The sequence below is a fragment of the Macrobrachium rosenbergii genome, chromosome 39 (assembly GCF_040412425.1).
Source record: "Macrobrachium rosenbergii isolate ZJJX-2024 chromosome 39, ASM4041242v1, whole genome shotgun sequence".
NCBI lineage: Eukaryota > Metazoa > Arthropoda > Malacostraca > Decapoda > Palaemonidae > Macrobrachium > Macrobrachium rosenbergii.
Window position 1 is genome coordinate 2,495,400 of NC_089779.1, and position 17,700 is coordinate 2,513,099.

Sequence of the window (17,700 nt, forward strand, 5' to 3'; positions counted from 1 at the left end):
AGAAGTTATGAAAATTCCTTCTTTCCAACCTAGCTGTGACCCACGGCAGTTGACTAACAACTAAGTACCTTATTCACTGATTAGGTCAAAAGAGGCATACCAAATTGACGTGAGAATTGAAAATTGGTTGTTCAGTTTTGTGCTAGGCGTGTTATCACCAATCCACGAGGCCAGAGAGAGAGAGAGAGAGATTCTCAGTTCTTAAAATAATAATAATAATAATAATAATAATAACAATAATTTATACTGAGTTTTCTCAATTCTTCTAATAAATTAATTCGCTTTTCCTGCACATCAATATTAGTCAATAATTGTCTAATGTCCATATTTTGATGGATGAAACAGCTGCTTCATCCATCAAAATGTGAACATTGGACAATTATTGACTAATATTGATGTGCAGGAAAAGCGAATTATTAGAAGAATTGAGAAAACTCAGAATAAAATATTATTATTATTATTATTATTATTATTATTATTATTATTATTATTACTTTAACGTAAAGCTAAATATTTTGTAGTTATTTGACGTATCGTAACTAAATCAGCAATAATTGCTTTTCATATAATAATATAAAGCCTTTTTCCAAAAGTATTCGCATAAGCTTTTATTTTGAGGTTCCTTCAGCACTTTTCGAAAATCATACTTAATCTTTCGTTCGTCTGGAGAGAAGAAACCTGACCTCGATCAGGACACTGACGAGAACGCAAAGGTTAAGTATACCTTAGTTTAACCAGACCACTGAGCTGATTAACAGCTCTCCTAGAGAGGGCTGGCCCGAAGGATTAGACTTACTCTACGTGGCTGAGAACCAACTGGTTACCTAGCAACGGGACCTACAGCTTATCGTGGAATCCGAGCCACATTATGATGGGAAATTCTAATTCTTCATTGGCCGGTCTTAGAGAGAGAGAGAGAGAGAAGCGTTGGTCACTCCGCAATGACCTTTCACCGCGTTGTGACGCTCTGGGAAAACTTTCTTCCGGTCTACAGATACGAACTTCAGGAAAAGCCTTGAACGCAGTTTTAGGAACTGAGAATCTCTCTCTCTCTCTCTCTCTCTCTCTCTCTCTCTCTCTCTCTCTCTCTCTCTGGCCTCGTGGCTTGGTGATAACTGGTCTAGCACAAAATTGAACAACCAGTTTTCAATTCTCATGTTAATTCGGTTATGCCTCTGTTGAACTCGTCTTAGTTGTTAGTTGTTAGTCAACTGTCGTGGGTCACAGGTAGGTTGGAAAGAAGGAATTTTCATAACTTCCTCAAAATGTTTTCCATCAAAATTAGGGAGCATATATATATATATATATATATATATATATATATATATATATATATATATATATATATATATATAATCATAAAAATTTGTAATAAATTAAATCTAGGAAAATCGCAATGATGAGTTCCATTATGACATTTGCCTTAAGCATGACCTTGAATCTGACCTAACTCCGCATATGGGATTCATGAGCATTGTACTTATGCCCAATACAATTACCGTATTTTATACGACGTCGAAGGCTCTCCGGGCTCGAAGACGCGCCCCACTTTTGTTGGGGTAAAAATTGGTAAAAATCTCACACGAGTTCCACCTTCCTACCCTAGCAAGGCGTTTTGCGGGTGGGACAGCTACATCTAGACGTTGTTAGCCACTTGCAGTCTGCACTTTTCTTTTACAGAATGTAGATCTGGTTAGTTTACACCCAAAGTTTACACATAACCAACAGGTAGGTGGCCACAGTATGATTGCACATACACTAAAGTTTAACATTCCAAAACTAGCGGTTAGTGAGTGTGCTAATACGATCGTCTTACTAGGCTATGGTCAGATTTACCTGCGAACCCCTTTGAACAAGCTCTCAGTTGACTTGTCAGTTGATGATGTTCCCAAGTCAGAGTCGTTTGAGTAGAGTGAAAATAACGGTACACTGATACACAACTCTAAGTTACTACAGCCCATTGACTTGATACTCTGCCGACACGGGAATGAATCGTTAAAATAAGCCAAATAACACATAATTCTGCACTACACAACACTGACACTAACGTATTAAAGTTACCACACTATACTGTATATAGCTTCCCCACTGAAACACCCGCATAAGTCATAAACCTCACAGTGTAGCTCTTAAGAAGATGGGGATATCTTTCATATTATATGGTAGCACAAGCAAATTTTTTGTTATAAGTTTGTTTTAGACATCATCAATATATTCAGGGCTACATATACTTAATGCTCTTAAAAACTTAGAAGTGAACACTGATTTCTCAGCCTTTTTGCTTTGACCAGAATTAACTGATCTGCTGAGACGTTAACGTGAGACTCAGCTTTCCACTGAACGACTGGCATTGTATGTGAAAGGTGATTTAGAGAGTAAATTAAGATACATCGACAAACAGATAAGTATTTAGATAGAAAACAAAAACTATGACCCAAGAAGCAATAAGGACACTGCGCTGTTAGGGGGAACAAGTTTAAGCGAGAAGTGAGGTGAAGTGATCACGCGTAAGCATCACGAGACGAAGAACAATGAAAAGAAACCATCTTCGCCCCCCCCGCGTCCTTTTTTATCAAGTAAAAGACATATTATCTATCTATCTATATATATATATACATGTTTGTGGATCTGTGTCTGTGTGTGTGTGTGTGGTGACACAGAATCACAATTAATTGTTAGAAAATTTACCGAAATCGTTTCACACCTGCTGGGATGGACCTCAGGACTCTTACTGATGAGCCTAGGTCTTTTCCTGTCAACACAGCTGAGAGGAATGTGTTGAGGCTGTATGGTATAGAAAATATTGATTTGTTGAGGATGAATGAAAGTTTTATGATGGAAACGAGGCATGTTTTAAAATATGTAGAGAGGAGAGTGACTGGTTTGGTGTACAACTAAGTCTGTGGAGAAGGTTTGCTGTGACCTCATGACTGGGTCACATCATTATGGACCAGAGTGTTACGTAGACGGCACAAGTTTGAAGGGAATGGCCTCAATATGCAGGAAGTTCAAGATTGCATGCAAGATTTAGGTAAATTAGTCAGTACATATGTTGGGATTTGACATATTGCTGATGTATATATGTGGAAATGCATGAAGTGGACTGTGTTACTGAACCTTTCTTCCTGCATCCGAAGAGGCATAAGTCTAATCCTTCGGGCCAGCCCTAGGAGAGCTGTTAATCAGCTCAGTGGTCTGGTTAAACTAGGGTATACTTAACTTTTTTCTTCACACTGCGAGTTGCTAGTTGGACGGGTCGATATCGTACTCTGCTAGCACTCTGCTGGGCCCGCGTTCGACTCTCCGGCCGGCCAGTGAAGAATTAGAGGAATTTATTTCTGGTGACAGAAATTAATTTCTCACTATAAAGTGGTTCGGATTCCACAATAAGCTGTAGGTCCCGTTGCTAGGTAACCAATTGGTTCTTAGCCACGTAAAATAAGTCTAATCCTTCGGGCCAGCCCTAGGAGAGCTGTTAATCAGCTCAGTGGTCTGGTTAAACTAAGGTACACTTAACCTTTTTCTTCACACTGCGTAAAATGCTTTATTTTGGGCCGATGACCACGAATATTAATACAAAATCTCAATAGACTGCAAATTGCTGAGAGCACTGAAGCTAATAAGAACTGCACGTTCCTTAATGAGCTAACGATTGTGGTGACCAATAAAGATAGTGTAAAGGGTTTTAAATTTTTGCCCAAGAAGTGTCATCTGTTTAGCAGTTAAGTATGTACGTAGTTTTTATATATATATATATATATATATATATATATATATATATATATATATATATATATATATATATTCAAATTACTCGTACCTGCTTCAATAAGAAAGCTTGTAGTACAATGTAAATTAAAGATTCTAGTATCTAAACCATCTCGTCTTATTGAAGTCTAATACGATTAATTTGATTATTATATATATATATATATATATATATATATATATATATATATATATATATATATATATATATATATATATATATATATATATATATATATAAATTCACAGTGAAGTTGTGTAGCTCTTTTGTGATACACACACACATATATATGTATATACAGTATATGTGTGTGCGTGTTAAGAGAGAGAGAGAGGGGCGACGGTATTATTCACTCGCTTACGCAAAAGGTACGAGGACCGGGAGTTCAACATCGGTCCAGTTTTTGCTATAGGGTTGACGCGTCATTTGACATTTAGCATCCTCCAACTAGCACCGTGGACATTGCAGTCCTGTACAGTAGTCGATCCTGAGGTACCCTAGAATCTGTGACTGTCAAACCACATGTGCGCACATCCAGTTGACTGTAGCTTTTAAAAAATGATAGCACTAGTCCGAGCAATCGCGCTGTACTCTAATCAAGGAGGCTCGCTATGTCCTGCAGAGCCGCCAGATTTGGACATGAGACACTATAACACAAAAACTGGTTTGTGGGTTTCAGGAAACCTCTCTAGAATTGTTCATCTCCTTTGTCATTAAATTAAAGCTAGTTCACTAAGTGTTTTTATTCTTAGAGTCATTCTGATGATCAGATTAAAATCTAGAAAAGGTTGATGCACTGAGTTGGACGAGGCAGCGAATATTTGGAGTACTTTGAAAATGACGGATAGTTTCGATGGAGTATTGTTTGCCTGAATATGTTTACGTAAAAACATTGTCTCTAGGTAGATTTCTGTCCCGTCACTGCAAAAAAGTCTCGAAGGAGTACTAAAAAATCCATAATTATCTGCATGTATATTCTACCGCGGTAGTTCTAATTTTCTGCAGTGTTTTCGAGCCCTATTGTGACTCTTTACACAAAATAATTTTATACGCATCCCTTCTCTTATTTGCGCAGCAAGAGCGCAGGAAGACAGTGGAAGATGGTGTGGTAGAGGGGTGGGTGGGGGGTAAGGGGGGGACGGCGAAGGTTGCCATAAGAAAAGACTGCGAAGCGCTTGCATGTGGGGTGAAGTCGATTACCAGTAAACTTGCTCGACATTGAAACCGGTTTGTTACGCAAGAATGGGAACTCCCGAACTGCTTGTTCCTGCTTGTTGCGACTGCTACACTCGCTATGTAATGTTCCTGTTGCTGTCGGAAGTCTGCAGTTTTGCTCGAAACGTATTTTGCCTTCAGCAATTCGTTTGGTAAATAACGTATGGCAGCGTATGGCATCTTTGAGCGTATTTTCTCCGACCTTGGCAACGAATTCCTAAATTCGTTTTCTGTCGACTGCGCTTAGCAACCTTTTTTCTTTTAGAGACAAATGCGAATTTACTTGCGTGAAATGAATAATCTCCTAACTACATTTTTTTTTAGTTAAATCAAGCCAAGATTCCGATTCTCTGGCCCCTTGCATTAGACTAACGTTTTCAACGCTGTTGAATTTTTCTTTGAAGAGACTTTCTTTCTTGGAGAATATTTTCGCATTTTTCCTAGATGGTGACCCTCAGCACAGTTCGGGGGTCATTATCTAAGACTAATATTTCTTTGGGGTCATTATCTGTACGATATTTTCAGTCTTGTTCATATTTTTACTGTCATCCCCAACGGGCTTGTGCTAAACATGTCGTAAAGGTGGTTCCATACCGGATTAAAATTTTTACCCTTTGGGGTCACTATCTAGGAACATCCATATTTTCTTTTCCCGACTCGTCACTCTACTTACTAGTCTAGTATATTTCGCGCAATCCCTAGAGCTAAACACTCATTCAAGTACCTTATTATTGTATGGATTTATATAGAGCCTCTGATGAGAGGCACTGTGCCCGGGCTCTGGACGGCGTTAAGTCTAAAATGGTTATCAGAATTCTCGTGGCCTGTTGTTATTGCACAGAACAACACATATGGATTGCTCTCGGCTTATATTAACAGTGATTAATATTGTTACCGAAAGGAGCACAGATTTGTGCAAAATACACCTGAGGGGACGTTGATCTGCAAAGGAATCATGGATACAATTACAATGACTCGGAATGTTCCTTTTTTAATACTGCATTTTGTAGAAATGTCCTAATGTTAGTCAACCCTGGCCATTCTCAAATAAGAATAAAAACAAGATGTGCAAAGAAACGGCGTGAAGGCGGTGAAAGTAGTCCCTCTAGCTATGGGAACGGGTTTTGAATTGAGCAGCCTTAAGTCTCACATATTATTATTGTTGAAACAAAAAATGACTATGGTACCTTCACAGCTATTTTTTTCTAATGTATGTATATACTTTTTGAGCGCTTATTTAACAAGTTTGTGGCTTCACTAAGCTTGTTCGATAAGAATACGTTGATTTATTAGGTTTTCGCACGTTTTTTTTCCATCTTGTTTGAAATGAATTTACCAGTTTCGCTACCATCTCCAAGATGGCGCCCTATACGACAGTCGACTAAGCACTCAGGCACATATCTCAGTATCCGTATAGGCCTACATATGATTTTTGTAGTGGCAACGGATTATGTACCAAATGTTAGTCACGTCGTCGTCCAAAAGTTAAGTATACCTTAGTTTAACCAGACCACTGAGCTGATTAACAGCTCTCCTAGGGCTGGCCCGAAGGATTAGGCTTATTTTTACGTGGCTAAGAACCGGTTGGTTACGTCGTCCAACCCGGGCAAGCCTGTCACCACTGTTGTACTCGTATGCAGAATGCAGTGTAAGTAGAGTGATGCTAATGGTAATAAAGAAGAAGTCTCAAGCCTTTGCACAGAGACATAGAAGCTTCGACAGAGTTCCCGGAGTAAATAATTTATCTGCTTTTAGTTGCATCATTAGTAGTAATATTATAAAAAAACGCAATACTATTAGGTATATTTTTCTATTTGGTGGTAACGAATAAGATATATTCGAGACAAATTCATTCAAACGGAGAGGGAGGGAGCTGGGTGGGGGGGTGGGAGGTAGGAGCTACCATAAGATCACTTTGAGACCTTAGTGATTTCCCTGTTGCGCTCTATCATTTAAAACCGAAGTTGGCAACGGAGCAACGGGACGGTTCAGATATGTAATGAAAAACTTGAACTTGCCTCTCAAACAGGGTGGCCAAAAAGTACGGGCGCCATTCACACCATATCCAGCGTTGAGAAAAATACAGTAAGTCTGACGATGGGACCAGTGCGCGTATGTTTCATTTATTAAATAACACTTCTCAAACTTCCCTGAATAAGATTACTTACACAGAGACGACAAAGTGAAGGGAGGATATTAAAATCTCCGTCATCTGTGGAGGTCGTACTCTTGCTAAAACCTGTAGACAGCGAACGTGTCTCAAGGTCGATCCACCATCACCTATTTTCCTCTACCCTGCCTTGCAAAAACTTAGTCTTCGTTGGAACGACAGGTGTTGCACATATCCAAGCACAGATCGCTGATTTTGCTTCATTTGTAAAGGTAAAGGGCTCTGCTTGACAGTGATGTTTATGTAGTTTTACCAAGACGAGGTTTTCAAGTACCTGGAAAATGTTACACTGCAAAGTGCTGAGACATCTTGTCCATTGTTTTACTTACATAAGTTCGTTGTTAGTTTATTACCTCCTTCGAAATTGTAGAGGGAATTTTACCATAGGTTTCCCTCCAATGCATATCTTATCTGCCAAAGGTTCTTTTTTTTTTAGAAGTGTTACATTGTACATAATTTAGAGTAAAATCTCCGTAATTTAAGGGGGAATGTTTCAGGAAAAAGGTGCTATAAGACTGATGAGTGCAGTTTTACACAAGATATTGTTGCAAACATTTTGCACAGAATAACATACGCGCACATATTGGAAATGCCAGTTTGCTGAGCTCTAGTACGTTAAAATGCAAATAATGAACGCATTACTAACCTAGAAACGATGAATTACATTCGAAAGAGGAAATCCGATAGCAGTCTTTGCGGGATGAGAATTAATGTTTGTCTTCGAGTTAGTAAATATTCTTTGCTGCGGAATTCATCATGGTGTTTCGTGGACAAGCTTAGGAAATCACGGCTCATGCTGAAAAAAAAAATAGCTTTTGCTCAAAAAACCGTTTCTTCATTCTTTTTGGCGGCGGCCGGAGATGACAGTGTTAATAGAAATCGAAGTTGCTGAGACTGACTGCTTTCAGTCTTGCTGTTGGGTAGTTCAGTGAAGGTACGTTTTGGGTTTGGGGCTGGGCAGGCGAGCAATGGAATTCGCATTTCGCAGTCAGCCTAGAGGGAGGGAGGAGACAGGGTGGGGAGAAAGTGTCTCTTTTGTGATCCGTTGGTGTGCAGAAACTTTCCGTTGAGGTAAAGGTGTAGCGTGCCCGGGAACCTTGACGTTCGAATCCTCTCCTTTATATTCGTACGACGGTTAAGGGAATGTTATAGCGTGTGGTTATACTTAGGTATCCGAGTTGTTCTTGGCGGTCAGCATGAACTTTTCAATGCCTGTGACGTTTGTTTTGAAATCTATGCAATTTTATAACGTCCCACGGGCCGGTCCGTTTGTGATCTGAACGTATTTCGTTAGTAGTTTGTTTTATCTGTGGAGGTGGCAAAAAAAAAATAAATAAATAAAAAATAAAGTGTTTTAATTGGTGTTAGTTATAGCCCCGGTTACATACAATTACAAATGTCTTTCTTTGGGTCCCACTCTACCGAAGGCTCTCTGTGAGACTCGCAGATTCCTTTATCTTAAACAATAGTGCAAAGACATCCTGAGAGTCGTACAGCGTATTCCATAATAATTGATAGTTCCACATTTATAACATTCAGAAAATAAGTCTTGATTTTTTTTTTTCGAGAGACTCTTTTCAGTTTTGATGATATCTGTGGGAACTTATCCGCAGGCTTGGGGATGCAAATTTGGAGACTCTAGAACCCTCTTTCGAATCGAAGGCTTCTGGGCTCAAAGAAGTTGTGAGCTAATGGCCTTGATCTCCGGAACTTTTTGAGTTCATTCATTCTGAAACGCCAAAATGACGTTGTGAAAATTGTGTGAAGTTTTGTGTTGCGTTTTGGGGCAAGGCAGGTCAATCTTGAATTAGAGACTGGCTCTTATTTCAAAGACGATGAATTATAAATTTGGAAGTTTCTGAGTATTTTTCTTTTGTTTTTCTTTTGTAAAGTGTAAGTTATATTAGATTTAGCTGTCAAGGCTTGTGCTCTTGAATAAAACTTTTGATAATTCATATCGCATCGACTCTAAACGTTCATATGAATTTGGAAAAGAGTCAACTAGGGAGATTCGTCATATTTAATTATGACATCTGTAGGTTTGCTGGTTTTATAAACTTCAAGGCTCATTTTGAGTGTGACATGGTAGAGTCATTAGATACTAGGAGCGAATCACTTTGGAGGATTAATGGATAATCACCTTTTAAGAACACTTAAACAGAATGAACAAGCAGGTGGCCATAAAAATGAACCACCCAAATCTGAATATATTTCCTAACGGTATTATTTTACTTATGGACATTAATTGCTTTCAACATAAAATATAGGTTTTTCTGTTGTATTATGATGTGATTTGAATGATTTTGAGGCTTATTTCCATCGCAAATGAATACTTATCCTTCCCCGGCAAATGATATATACAAAATTAATAAAATTACGATTTGTCAGAATACTGCACCCCCTCTCCATAGCTACTACGGCAAAACTGTAATCAGTAAACACAGTTTTGCCGTATTAGCTATGGGGAGAGTGCAGTATTCTGACAAGTCGTAATTTTATTAATTTTGTATACAGTATATCATTTGCCGGGGAAGGATAAGTATTCATTTGCGATGGAAATAAACCTCAAAATCATTCAAATCACATCATAATACAACAGAAAAACCTATATTTTATGTCGAAAGCAATTAATGTCCTTAAGTGAAATAATACCTTCCTAACTTGAATATTATTGTTTTAACTAAAGCACGGAAAGGTATACTCATACATATACAAAAATATATATATATATATATATATATATATATATATATATATATATATATATATATATATATATATATATATATATATATATATATATATATATATATATAATTATATACATACATATATATACATATATATACTGTGTATACCCCTCCGTGTTTTACAAATCGAGATAAGAAAGAAAACGTATTCTTAATAATGATTTAAGTTTTGACCTCAGCCTGAATATCATTGCTTTAGTTAAAGCAATAATATTTAACAGTTAGGAAACATATTCAGGTTTAGGTGGTCCATTTTTACGGTCATCTGCTTGTTCATTCATGTGTGTGTGTGTGTGTAATTATAATAAATATATATGTATATACATATATATATATATATACTTTCGTGAATATTCTGTGTTCAAAATTAGTTACTGACAAGGTGTCGTTATGCCTTTTTTTCAATCTCTATTGTTTGCCATTTTATAGTTTATCCACATTGGTACTTATAGTAAACATTACGTTTATCTAAGAAGACCCGACTGTAATTTGGCGAGAAATTTAATACTTCTTTCAAATACGGTATTCCCAATGAAAATCTACGCTATTGGGCCTCCATGTAGTAGCAGTAGCAGGGATGTGCCTGTGACTGCTCTAAATTCATTTCTCGCTATAATGTGGTTCGGATTCCAGAATAAGCTGTAGGTCCCGTTGCTAAGTAACCAATTGGTTCTTAGCCACGTAAAATAAGTCTAATCCTTCGGGCCAGCCCTAGGAGAGCTGTTAATCGGCTCAGCGGTCTTGTAAAACTAAGGTAAACTTAACTTGTTTTTGCTGTGTCCCTTTGATGCAGGCAGCTGTCATTTACTTTCCCCAGTTTCCCGTTGCTCCCTTCCCACCTATAGCTATCCAATTGCTTTTAATCTATCTTTCCCCAGTTTCAACCCTCTCTCAAGAACATATCTGTATAACCAACCTAATAAGTCTAGGAATCTGACTCTGGCCTCTTGAAAGCATTGCATAGGAACTTTCCTTATCTCTATGAGACATCCAGAAGACCAGTGGTGTTGATGACCGGCGCTGTTGTGATGCTTGCATAACTTTAGAAATAACCAATAAATATAAGTTATAGAAGGTAATTGCTATCTGCGAACGGCACAAGCACACCCTTATTTGCATTTTCTCTTTCCAATTATTATGTATGGCTTCAGCAGAAAACAAAATAAGGTTCCACAAAACACACCGTTAAGGCCAAACAGCAGGATGTTTGGGCAGTCATATGCGTATACCTGATGATATTGTGCTGGTATTGCTGGATGCTCACGCTGTGATTAGAAACAGGCACCACATTATTGTTTAGATATTACCGTATCTTTATAGTATTATCGTTAACTTATACATTCAAGAAGTGTGTGTACCATAACTACTATTTTGCCAGCATGCATGAACATTTTGTCTCTGAATTTCACGTAATTTTCCTCCCCGCAGGATGGGTGAGCCTAGGTTTGTTTTCAAGACTTGCTGTTTCGGGATCTCCCTCCGACGGGCAGCGTACATCATTGCTGGCGTGAGTTTGGTGAGTTAGCAATATCATGATGTCATCTAATCTTGTTTTCCAGGTTTATTTTTTCCTATGTGAATACAAACCATCAACCCCTCATGTAGGAGGTCAGCATACGCTGAAACAGTAGTTGTTCCTACACAAATAAGATTTAGCTTGTGAACACAAGCTGGAATGGCCATTTAACTTTCAGACAAGGTCCTTAACCACTGCCATTGAGTGAAGATGTCTGTTGTGCTCTATGCCTTACTGCCATTTGCTTTCATGCTTTTTTCTGTTGCTTGCTTTTCTGATGATATTGTATTTGATATATTAAATTATACAAACCTCTCAATAACAAAGGCCACCTTTGGAAAGGAAACTGCTAGCCTTTTGGAAAGGACAGGCCCTTTCATCATCACTTGCACAGTACAGTACTTCCTCCCTTTTCAATTTAGAAACAAATTTAGGTTTTCAATTATCACTGACTCTGTTAACTCTCCTTTCTGTAAACTGTCATCTATAAAATCATCGCAGAAGTACCACCTCAAATGACTTCCTGTAAATGGTTCCTCTTCTCTACTGAGGTAGATCCTCATTCCTTGTGTGTATCATTCCATAGGCATGGCTTTAATCACTCAAGCCCTTGTTCAGTGTGACAGATTTGGCCTTCTGAACTGTGGGTGAAGTTTTCCGAGAAGAGGAAGAGAGAGAAGACAGTTTCTTTGATGTCATCTGAGTGCAAAGTACACCTGAAGAAGACTCTGCATTTAGGAGACTCATGTTGTCTAGAGGTAGGGCCATCACCTATCTAGCCCACCAGACAGCACACCTGTGGGAGAACCTAGTCCTGAAGAGGCAAGGCGCTGTGTTGTCTCAAATTTCTAGGTTCATTGGATTTGAGTTGCCACTGACACCCAGGAATTGACCAGTACTGAGTTCCTCCTCCCTCTTTGGTAGAGGAGAGGTGGAGGTCACGAGGGACAGGCTACGCATTGAAAACAACGGCAAGTTTGTTCACCAGGCAATGACCAAGACCTTCGGGTCTTCGCGTGGCACTGCAGCCCAACCTTCGGATCAGGCTGGCCCTTCTTCACTGGGTCAGAGGAAGTCCCAGACTTACTCGGCCCCTAGCAGAAGTACCCAGACTACTTCTGCCTTGGTAGCAAAAGGCACAATTGTGTTCCTTTTGGCTCCCCCTTTACAAGCTAGGAAAGGGGGCTAGGGTAAGGAGAAAGGTGGAGGATGCTAGGGATGGTATTCCTCCCCGCTTGCTTCCAATGGTGGGGGTTGCCTGTCGGGCCGTTGGGCAATGTGGCAACGACATGGAGTGGAGACCTGGGTAGCAGATGTCCTTCAGGTAGGATATCTACTACCCGTGACCCTGTCTGCTTCCAGACATTCCCAACTTGCAGAAGGACTTCACCCTTTGGGAAGAGGTGAATGCGATGCTAAAGAAAGGAGCTGGGGTAGTCATGAAGGATCGGTCCCCAGGTTTTTACAGTCATCTCTTCCTGGTGAAGAAGGTGAAAAATGGCTGGAGACCGGTGATCGACCCCTCTCCCCTGAACCAGTTCATTCGCCAGACCTGGATTAAGAAGGTGCATTAAATACTCAGTTCCATCAGAGAAGGTGACTTCATGCTTTCGACGGACTTGAAGGATGTGTATTTTCAAATACCGATTCATCGGTCTTTTCGCGAGCACCTCTGCTTTACCCTCGGTAGGATGGTGTTCCAGTTCACGGCTCTTTATTTCAGGCTCTCAGCCACTCACCAAGTAATCGCTCGCCTGTTCACACTAATCTCAGCTCGGGCCCATTCACACGGGATATGTCTTTTGAGGTACATTCAGTCCCTGGTTATCGGCGGGCTCGGTTATTGGCAATCCAATTTTATGGCACTTGTCCATCGACGAAAATCAGCAATTTGTGGGGCCAAAAATGGCTGATTTCCACTTATTGGCACCGATAATTGGATCAACTTCCGATGTCCTGTGTTAATGATGTTCAGTTGCTTTCTTAACAAGCCACTGGAGACTGTTTGCCTGTTGGATCATCAGGCTCTTGAAAATCAGGCTGTGCAACGTTTCCAACCGAGACTGAACACATTTCTGTCTCTAATCTCTTTTTGTGCCTGATCGGCCATTGTTTTGTTGGGTCTAAGACAGTGGCAGCAGCAAGCCAAAAGTTTGTCTCAGCTCTACCATATCTTCTCACTTGTAGCTGCGGCTCATCATTGAGAGAGTGCTCATTTACTGCTGCCTGTCCTTGTGCTAGGATTAGACCTTGAAGGAGGTGCTTGCGTCAGATGCTAAAATCTAAGAAAATGTTCTAAGCGTTTGACGTCTTCTTTCATTTTTGCTTTCCCATAGAACAATTTCCTGATAAATTAGGTCAAAATTAGAAAAAACTACTGTAGTAATTGTTCACCTAATCGATTACAGAAAAAGAAACTGAATACAATATTTTTTTCATTTGCAATTGGAGTAATAGATTACAAACAATCGATGCCCAACCCTACCCAGCTCCATTTGGACCAACAAACATCTGGACAGAGTACTGAGCTTAGTGATGAAAGTCTGGGGCATGAATGTAAAATGACAGGTCTCTTTTCTCTCCTTTTTCTCCCCTAGCAGAGCAACAACTAGGCCGAGTTCCTGCTGGATTGGACGATGATACATTAACTACACAATTGTTTCTCCTGATGTCCCCTATAACAAGGGCGCTGGTGGTGGCAGAGCTATAATATTCTGAACCAATCACTTTGTGTTATCCAGATACCAGTCCTTCCGGCTTGTATATACATGCAGAGTTATGAAAAGGTTCCCTGATCCTTCCATCCTTGAGCAAGGCCTTACACCTCTCTCTCAGGGCCCAGCCGCTCAGACAACCCCTATGCTAGACCGAGTAGGAGATTGCAAGAGTTACTGCTACCCTGGCTCACTCTCATAACCAGGATCTTGACAATTCTGGGTGAGTTCCAACATTCCTTCTGTTGAAGGAGAGGACCTCCCACCTAATGAGTGAGCCTTCTGCATAAAAAAGGCAATGGTTTGTATTCCCGAAAAAACAAATGGCAGATTTCCTCAAGTAATATTTCCTAGGTATTTAAACCAGATCCTTTTTATCGTAGCTCCCACCTTAACCGGCCTGCCTTGTCCCTGAGACTGAAGGTAAGAGTGCTTGGCGATGGCAGGTGGGAGAGAGATATTCTCCCACTCATCCCCCTGACCAACCAGTTAACCCTCTTTGTTGGAAAGTTCATCGGCTGTTTTCAGTGCGTAATGTAGAATTCTCCTACATAAAAGACACTGGTTTGTATACCGAAGAAAATCCAGATTAAGTTTTGTCTTTTTGAAAGCTTTCGTTAAGTTGACAAGACGGGTCTCAATAATAATAATAACGGTATTGTGTCAACCCTCTCCTTAGCACTGAGGTACTATGATTACAAAAAGAACAAAATATGAACACTATACAACTAATGAAACATATTTTCCTTTCTTGCAGTTTCTACAAATTATTGGCCTTGCTGGTGGCATGTTCGTTGGTATAAAGTATGGTAAGTTTTATACATAGTAGTTTCAAACAGCTTCCATAGTATTTTCATGATAAAAAGTAAACTGCCGTTTCTGTAGCTTTATTTTTTACGTATGTAGTCGGCAACATTATATTCTTTCGATACTGTAGATGTAGTTTTGAATCCTGCTGCGTATGTCAGAATGATCTATACTCTTGCTTTTAGATCTAAAGCCTTTGGTTATCACAGTTACATACTACTGGTCAGTTTTTACCAGACACATATGTAACTGTATCCACAAAGCCCTCTTAACCTCTCAAATTCTTCACGCTTTTTGGACACGCTTGCCATTACAAAGCCTTAGACCCATATGCATGATATGAAGTAATTATGATGTCCGTAGTCGCATCCAAAACGGCATCCCGGGTATAAGAACAAGGTATGGAATAAAGTTACAGAAATTCCTATATACATAGTGTCAGCAATATATACACAAACATACCTAATATATATACTGTATATACTGTATATATATATATATATATATATATATATATATATATATATATATTCCTTAAACCAACACTGTACTTGTTACTTGAGTATTTGAAAGAGATAGAACGACTGTTAACAGAACAAATTTCGCTTCGCCAACAGCACCCGGTTCATAAGAGATTTGATGAGAAACTAGAAATAAGTGATGTTGACAAAACCGATAGAGAGAGAGAGAGAGAGTAAATTTAGTTTTAAGAACAAATATAATGCCAGATCTGTGTAATGTTCCCCCACAGGACTGGAAGAAGGCTGGGTGAACGTGGTCATCAAACTGATGAACATAGGCCTCATCATGGTGCTGGTCTATGCCATCAAGACGGTAAGAGAGACTCAGGCAGCTGCCCTGACACTGATTCATCAGCATTTTGATCTCGTATATATATATAAAATGATAGCTGTAGAGAATCATATTGGAAGAAATGTGGAAATTGTACCATTTATTTTCTGCCATTTTCGTCTTTTTCTGCTCTTTGCACTCAAGTAGGCCTAATTATACGAGGCCTTGCCTGTGATGCTCATCCACTTGCTTATTTGCTCATGTTGATAATAATTCAGCCAGCTTCTTCTGCGGAGCAATGCATGACATTTAATTCGTTAAATACAAGTTTTATTTCTGTATACACAGACTCGACAGGACCTGGTGTTCCTGTGGGTGTATGGAAGCGTGATGATGACAATACTCAGTCTGGCAATCGGAATAATCTCCGTTGTTTATACTAAAACGGCGGTTGGTTCCGTCATCCTCCTGGCGTTGACCGCCCTGCACCTCTATTTCATTGCGGTCATTAGGTCTTACGCGCATTCGGTAAGTTCGTGAGAGATATTCTGTTTCTTTTTACAAGCACACACGAACTAACTGTATATATATATTTATATATTTTCACTGGAAATAATTGTTTTTGTGGCATCAATGAGTTTTTTTGCCGGAATCTTCATATCGTCTGAGTTTTTTCTGATTCTCAGGTGTCAGTCTTCGATGAAGAACGCACAAACTTCCTTGTTGCATTTATTGTTTTCTGTCACGACAGCTGAAAATTTTCCCGTTCATTAAATACATAATGAGGGTCATATTTTGTACTTATAATGAATAATAGTTGTTTGTGGTGTGGCTATCACCAGCTACGGTTCATAACCCTTTATGTGTCTTCCAGATGAACGATGCTCCAATAATTCTTCAGCCGTCGGTACCTGCTTAGCCAGAGACAAGTGAACCACGTGTCTTTTGGGCTCTTCATCCTAAGAGGATGCTTCCTAATCACTGGTTGCTCGGATGAGCTCATATTGTTTTCACTTATTTACGGGATAATCTCCTATCGACGGTCACCAGATGTCATTCGCGAATTCTTTGTGGCGCAGTGACGAAAGTACTCGACAGCGTCCGACTCGATTTGTAATAAATCTACAAATAAATAAATAAAAAGGAAACTTTTCAAACACCAATATATCATGGATTCTACAAGCAATCCGAGTGCTTGTTCCCCTCAGGAGAATTAAATATCATTCTGGTAGTTCTAGTAAGAGTGACGGTTTGTTCAAATTTCTAGAAATCTGACCAGCAACCGTAGGTATCTAGACCTAATGTAAATAGTTGTACATATGATTTCTCATATTTCCATAATATTTTTCTAATATATATGTGACGCCTATATATTCACATTAGTTTGTAATTATGCGAGTCGTGAATTCCGGTGCTCACTTGTTTGTTCTGAAGGAAACTGTTACAGGGAATGAGTTGCCACCTAGTTGTTTTCCGGGAAATAAACGTGACGCTAATATCTTTATTCTCTTACCTTTGCTTTTCTCTATAGATTTGAATCATAGAAAGCTGGATGTGTCTGTTCAGTAAAAAGTATGATTCACTTCTTTTTAAATATGACGTTATTTGTGCCTTTCATGCAATATATATATTATATATATATATATAATGTACGCATGCATGCATATCAGTGTATTTGTATGTAAACATATTTAAGTGTGAATTCTCAACTGAATTTTTACGTAGCTATTCTCGTTCTGGTTCATGAAGGTTTTTCCTTCTGAATTCTGCAAGAGACCCAAGTGGCTTCAGTATAATGATGAAAAGGTTTCGAATCTCAACAAAGATTGTGGTCCCAATTCATTGTAATATTTGTATATAACACTCGTGGCTTTAAATGTCAATTGTCCTGGCTACATTCGGGGGCTACCATTCATTTTAGGGCAATTAACTCAGACTGGCCTATACATAACGACTCAATCCTGGGC

General features: G+C 39.2%; 1 protein-coding gene across 3 annotated transcripts; it reads left to right on the forward strand.

Annotated features, from left to right (window-relative positions):
- The first annotated feature begins 7,214 nt into the window (after positions 1-7,214).
- On the forward strand, positions 7,215-17,229 carry LOC136825641 (uncharacterized). Of its 3 annotated transcripts, none has more exons than XM_067082273.1 (6): positions 7,215-7,366; positions 11,333-11,420; positions 14,892-14,943; positions 15,693-15,775; positions 16,082-16,261; positions 16,608-17,229. In XM_067082273.1, exons 2-6 carry the CDS (start codon positions 11,334-11,336, stop codon positions 16,650-16,652), a joined length of 447 nt encoding a protein of 148 aa, XP_066938374.1. In that variant the 5' UTR covers positions 7,215-7,366; position 11,333; the 3' UTR covers positions 16,653-17,229. The 3 variants fall into 3 exon arrangements, with proteins under 3 accessions (XP_066938374.1, XP_066938375.1, XP_066938373.1); XM_067082274.1 differs by lacking the exon at positions 7,215-7,366 and adding an exon at positions 8,028-8,088; XM_067082272.1 differs by lacking the exon at positions 7,215-7,366 and adding an exon at positions 8,137-8,225.
- The last annotated feature ends 471 nt before the right edge of the window (positions 17,230-17,700 follow it).

What these genes read in the sequence shown, in the direction of transcription:
- LOC136825641 (XM_067082273.1), top strand. Translation starts at nt 11,334, where the DNA reads ATGGGTGAGCCTAGGTTTGTTTTCAAGACTTGCTGTTTCGGGATCTCC. An exon ending in TCATTGCTGGCGTGAGTTTG is followed by an intron (nt 11,421 to 14,891) that starts GTGAGTTAGCAA and finishes CCTTTCTTGCAG; the next exon opens with TTTCTACAAATTATTGGCCT. An exon ending in GTTCGTTGGTATAAAGTATG is followed by an intron (nt 14,944 to 15,692) that starts GTAAGTTTTATA and finishes GTTCCCCCACAG; the next exon opens with GACTGGAAGAAGGCTGGGTG.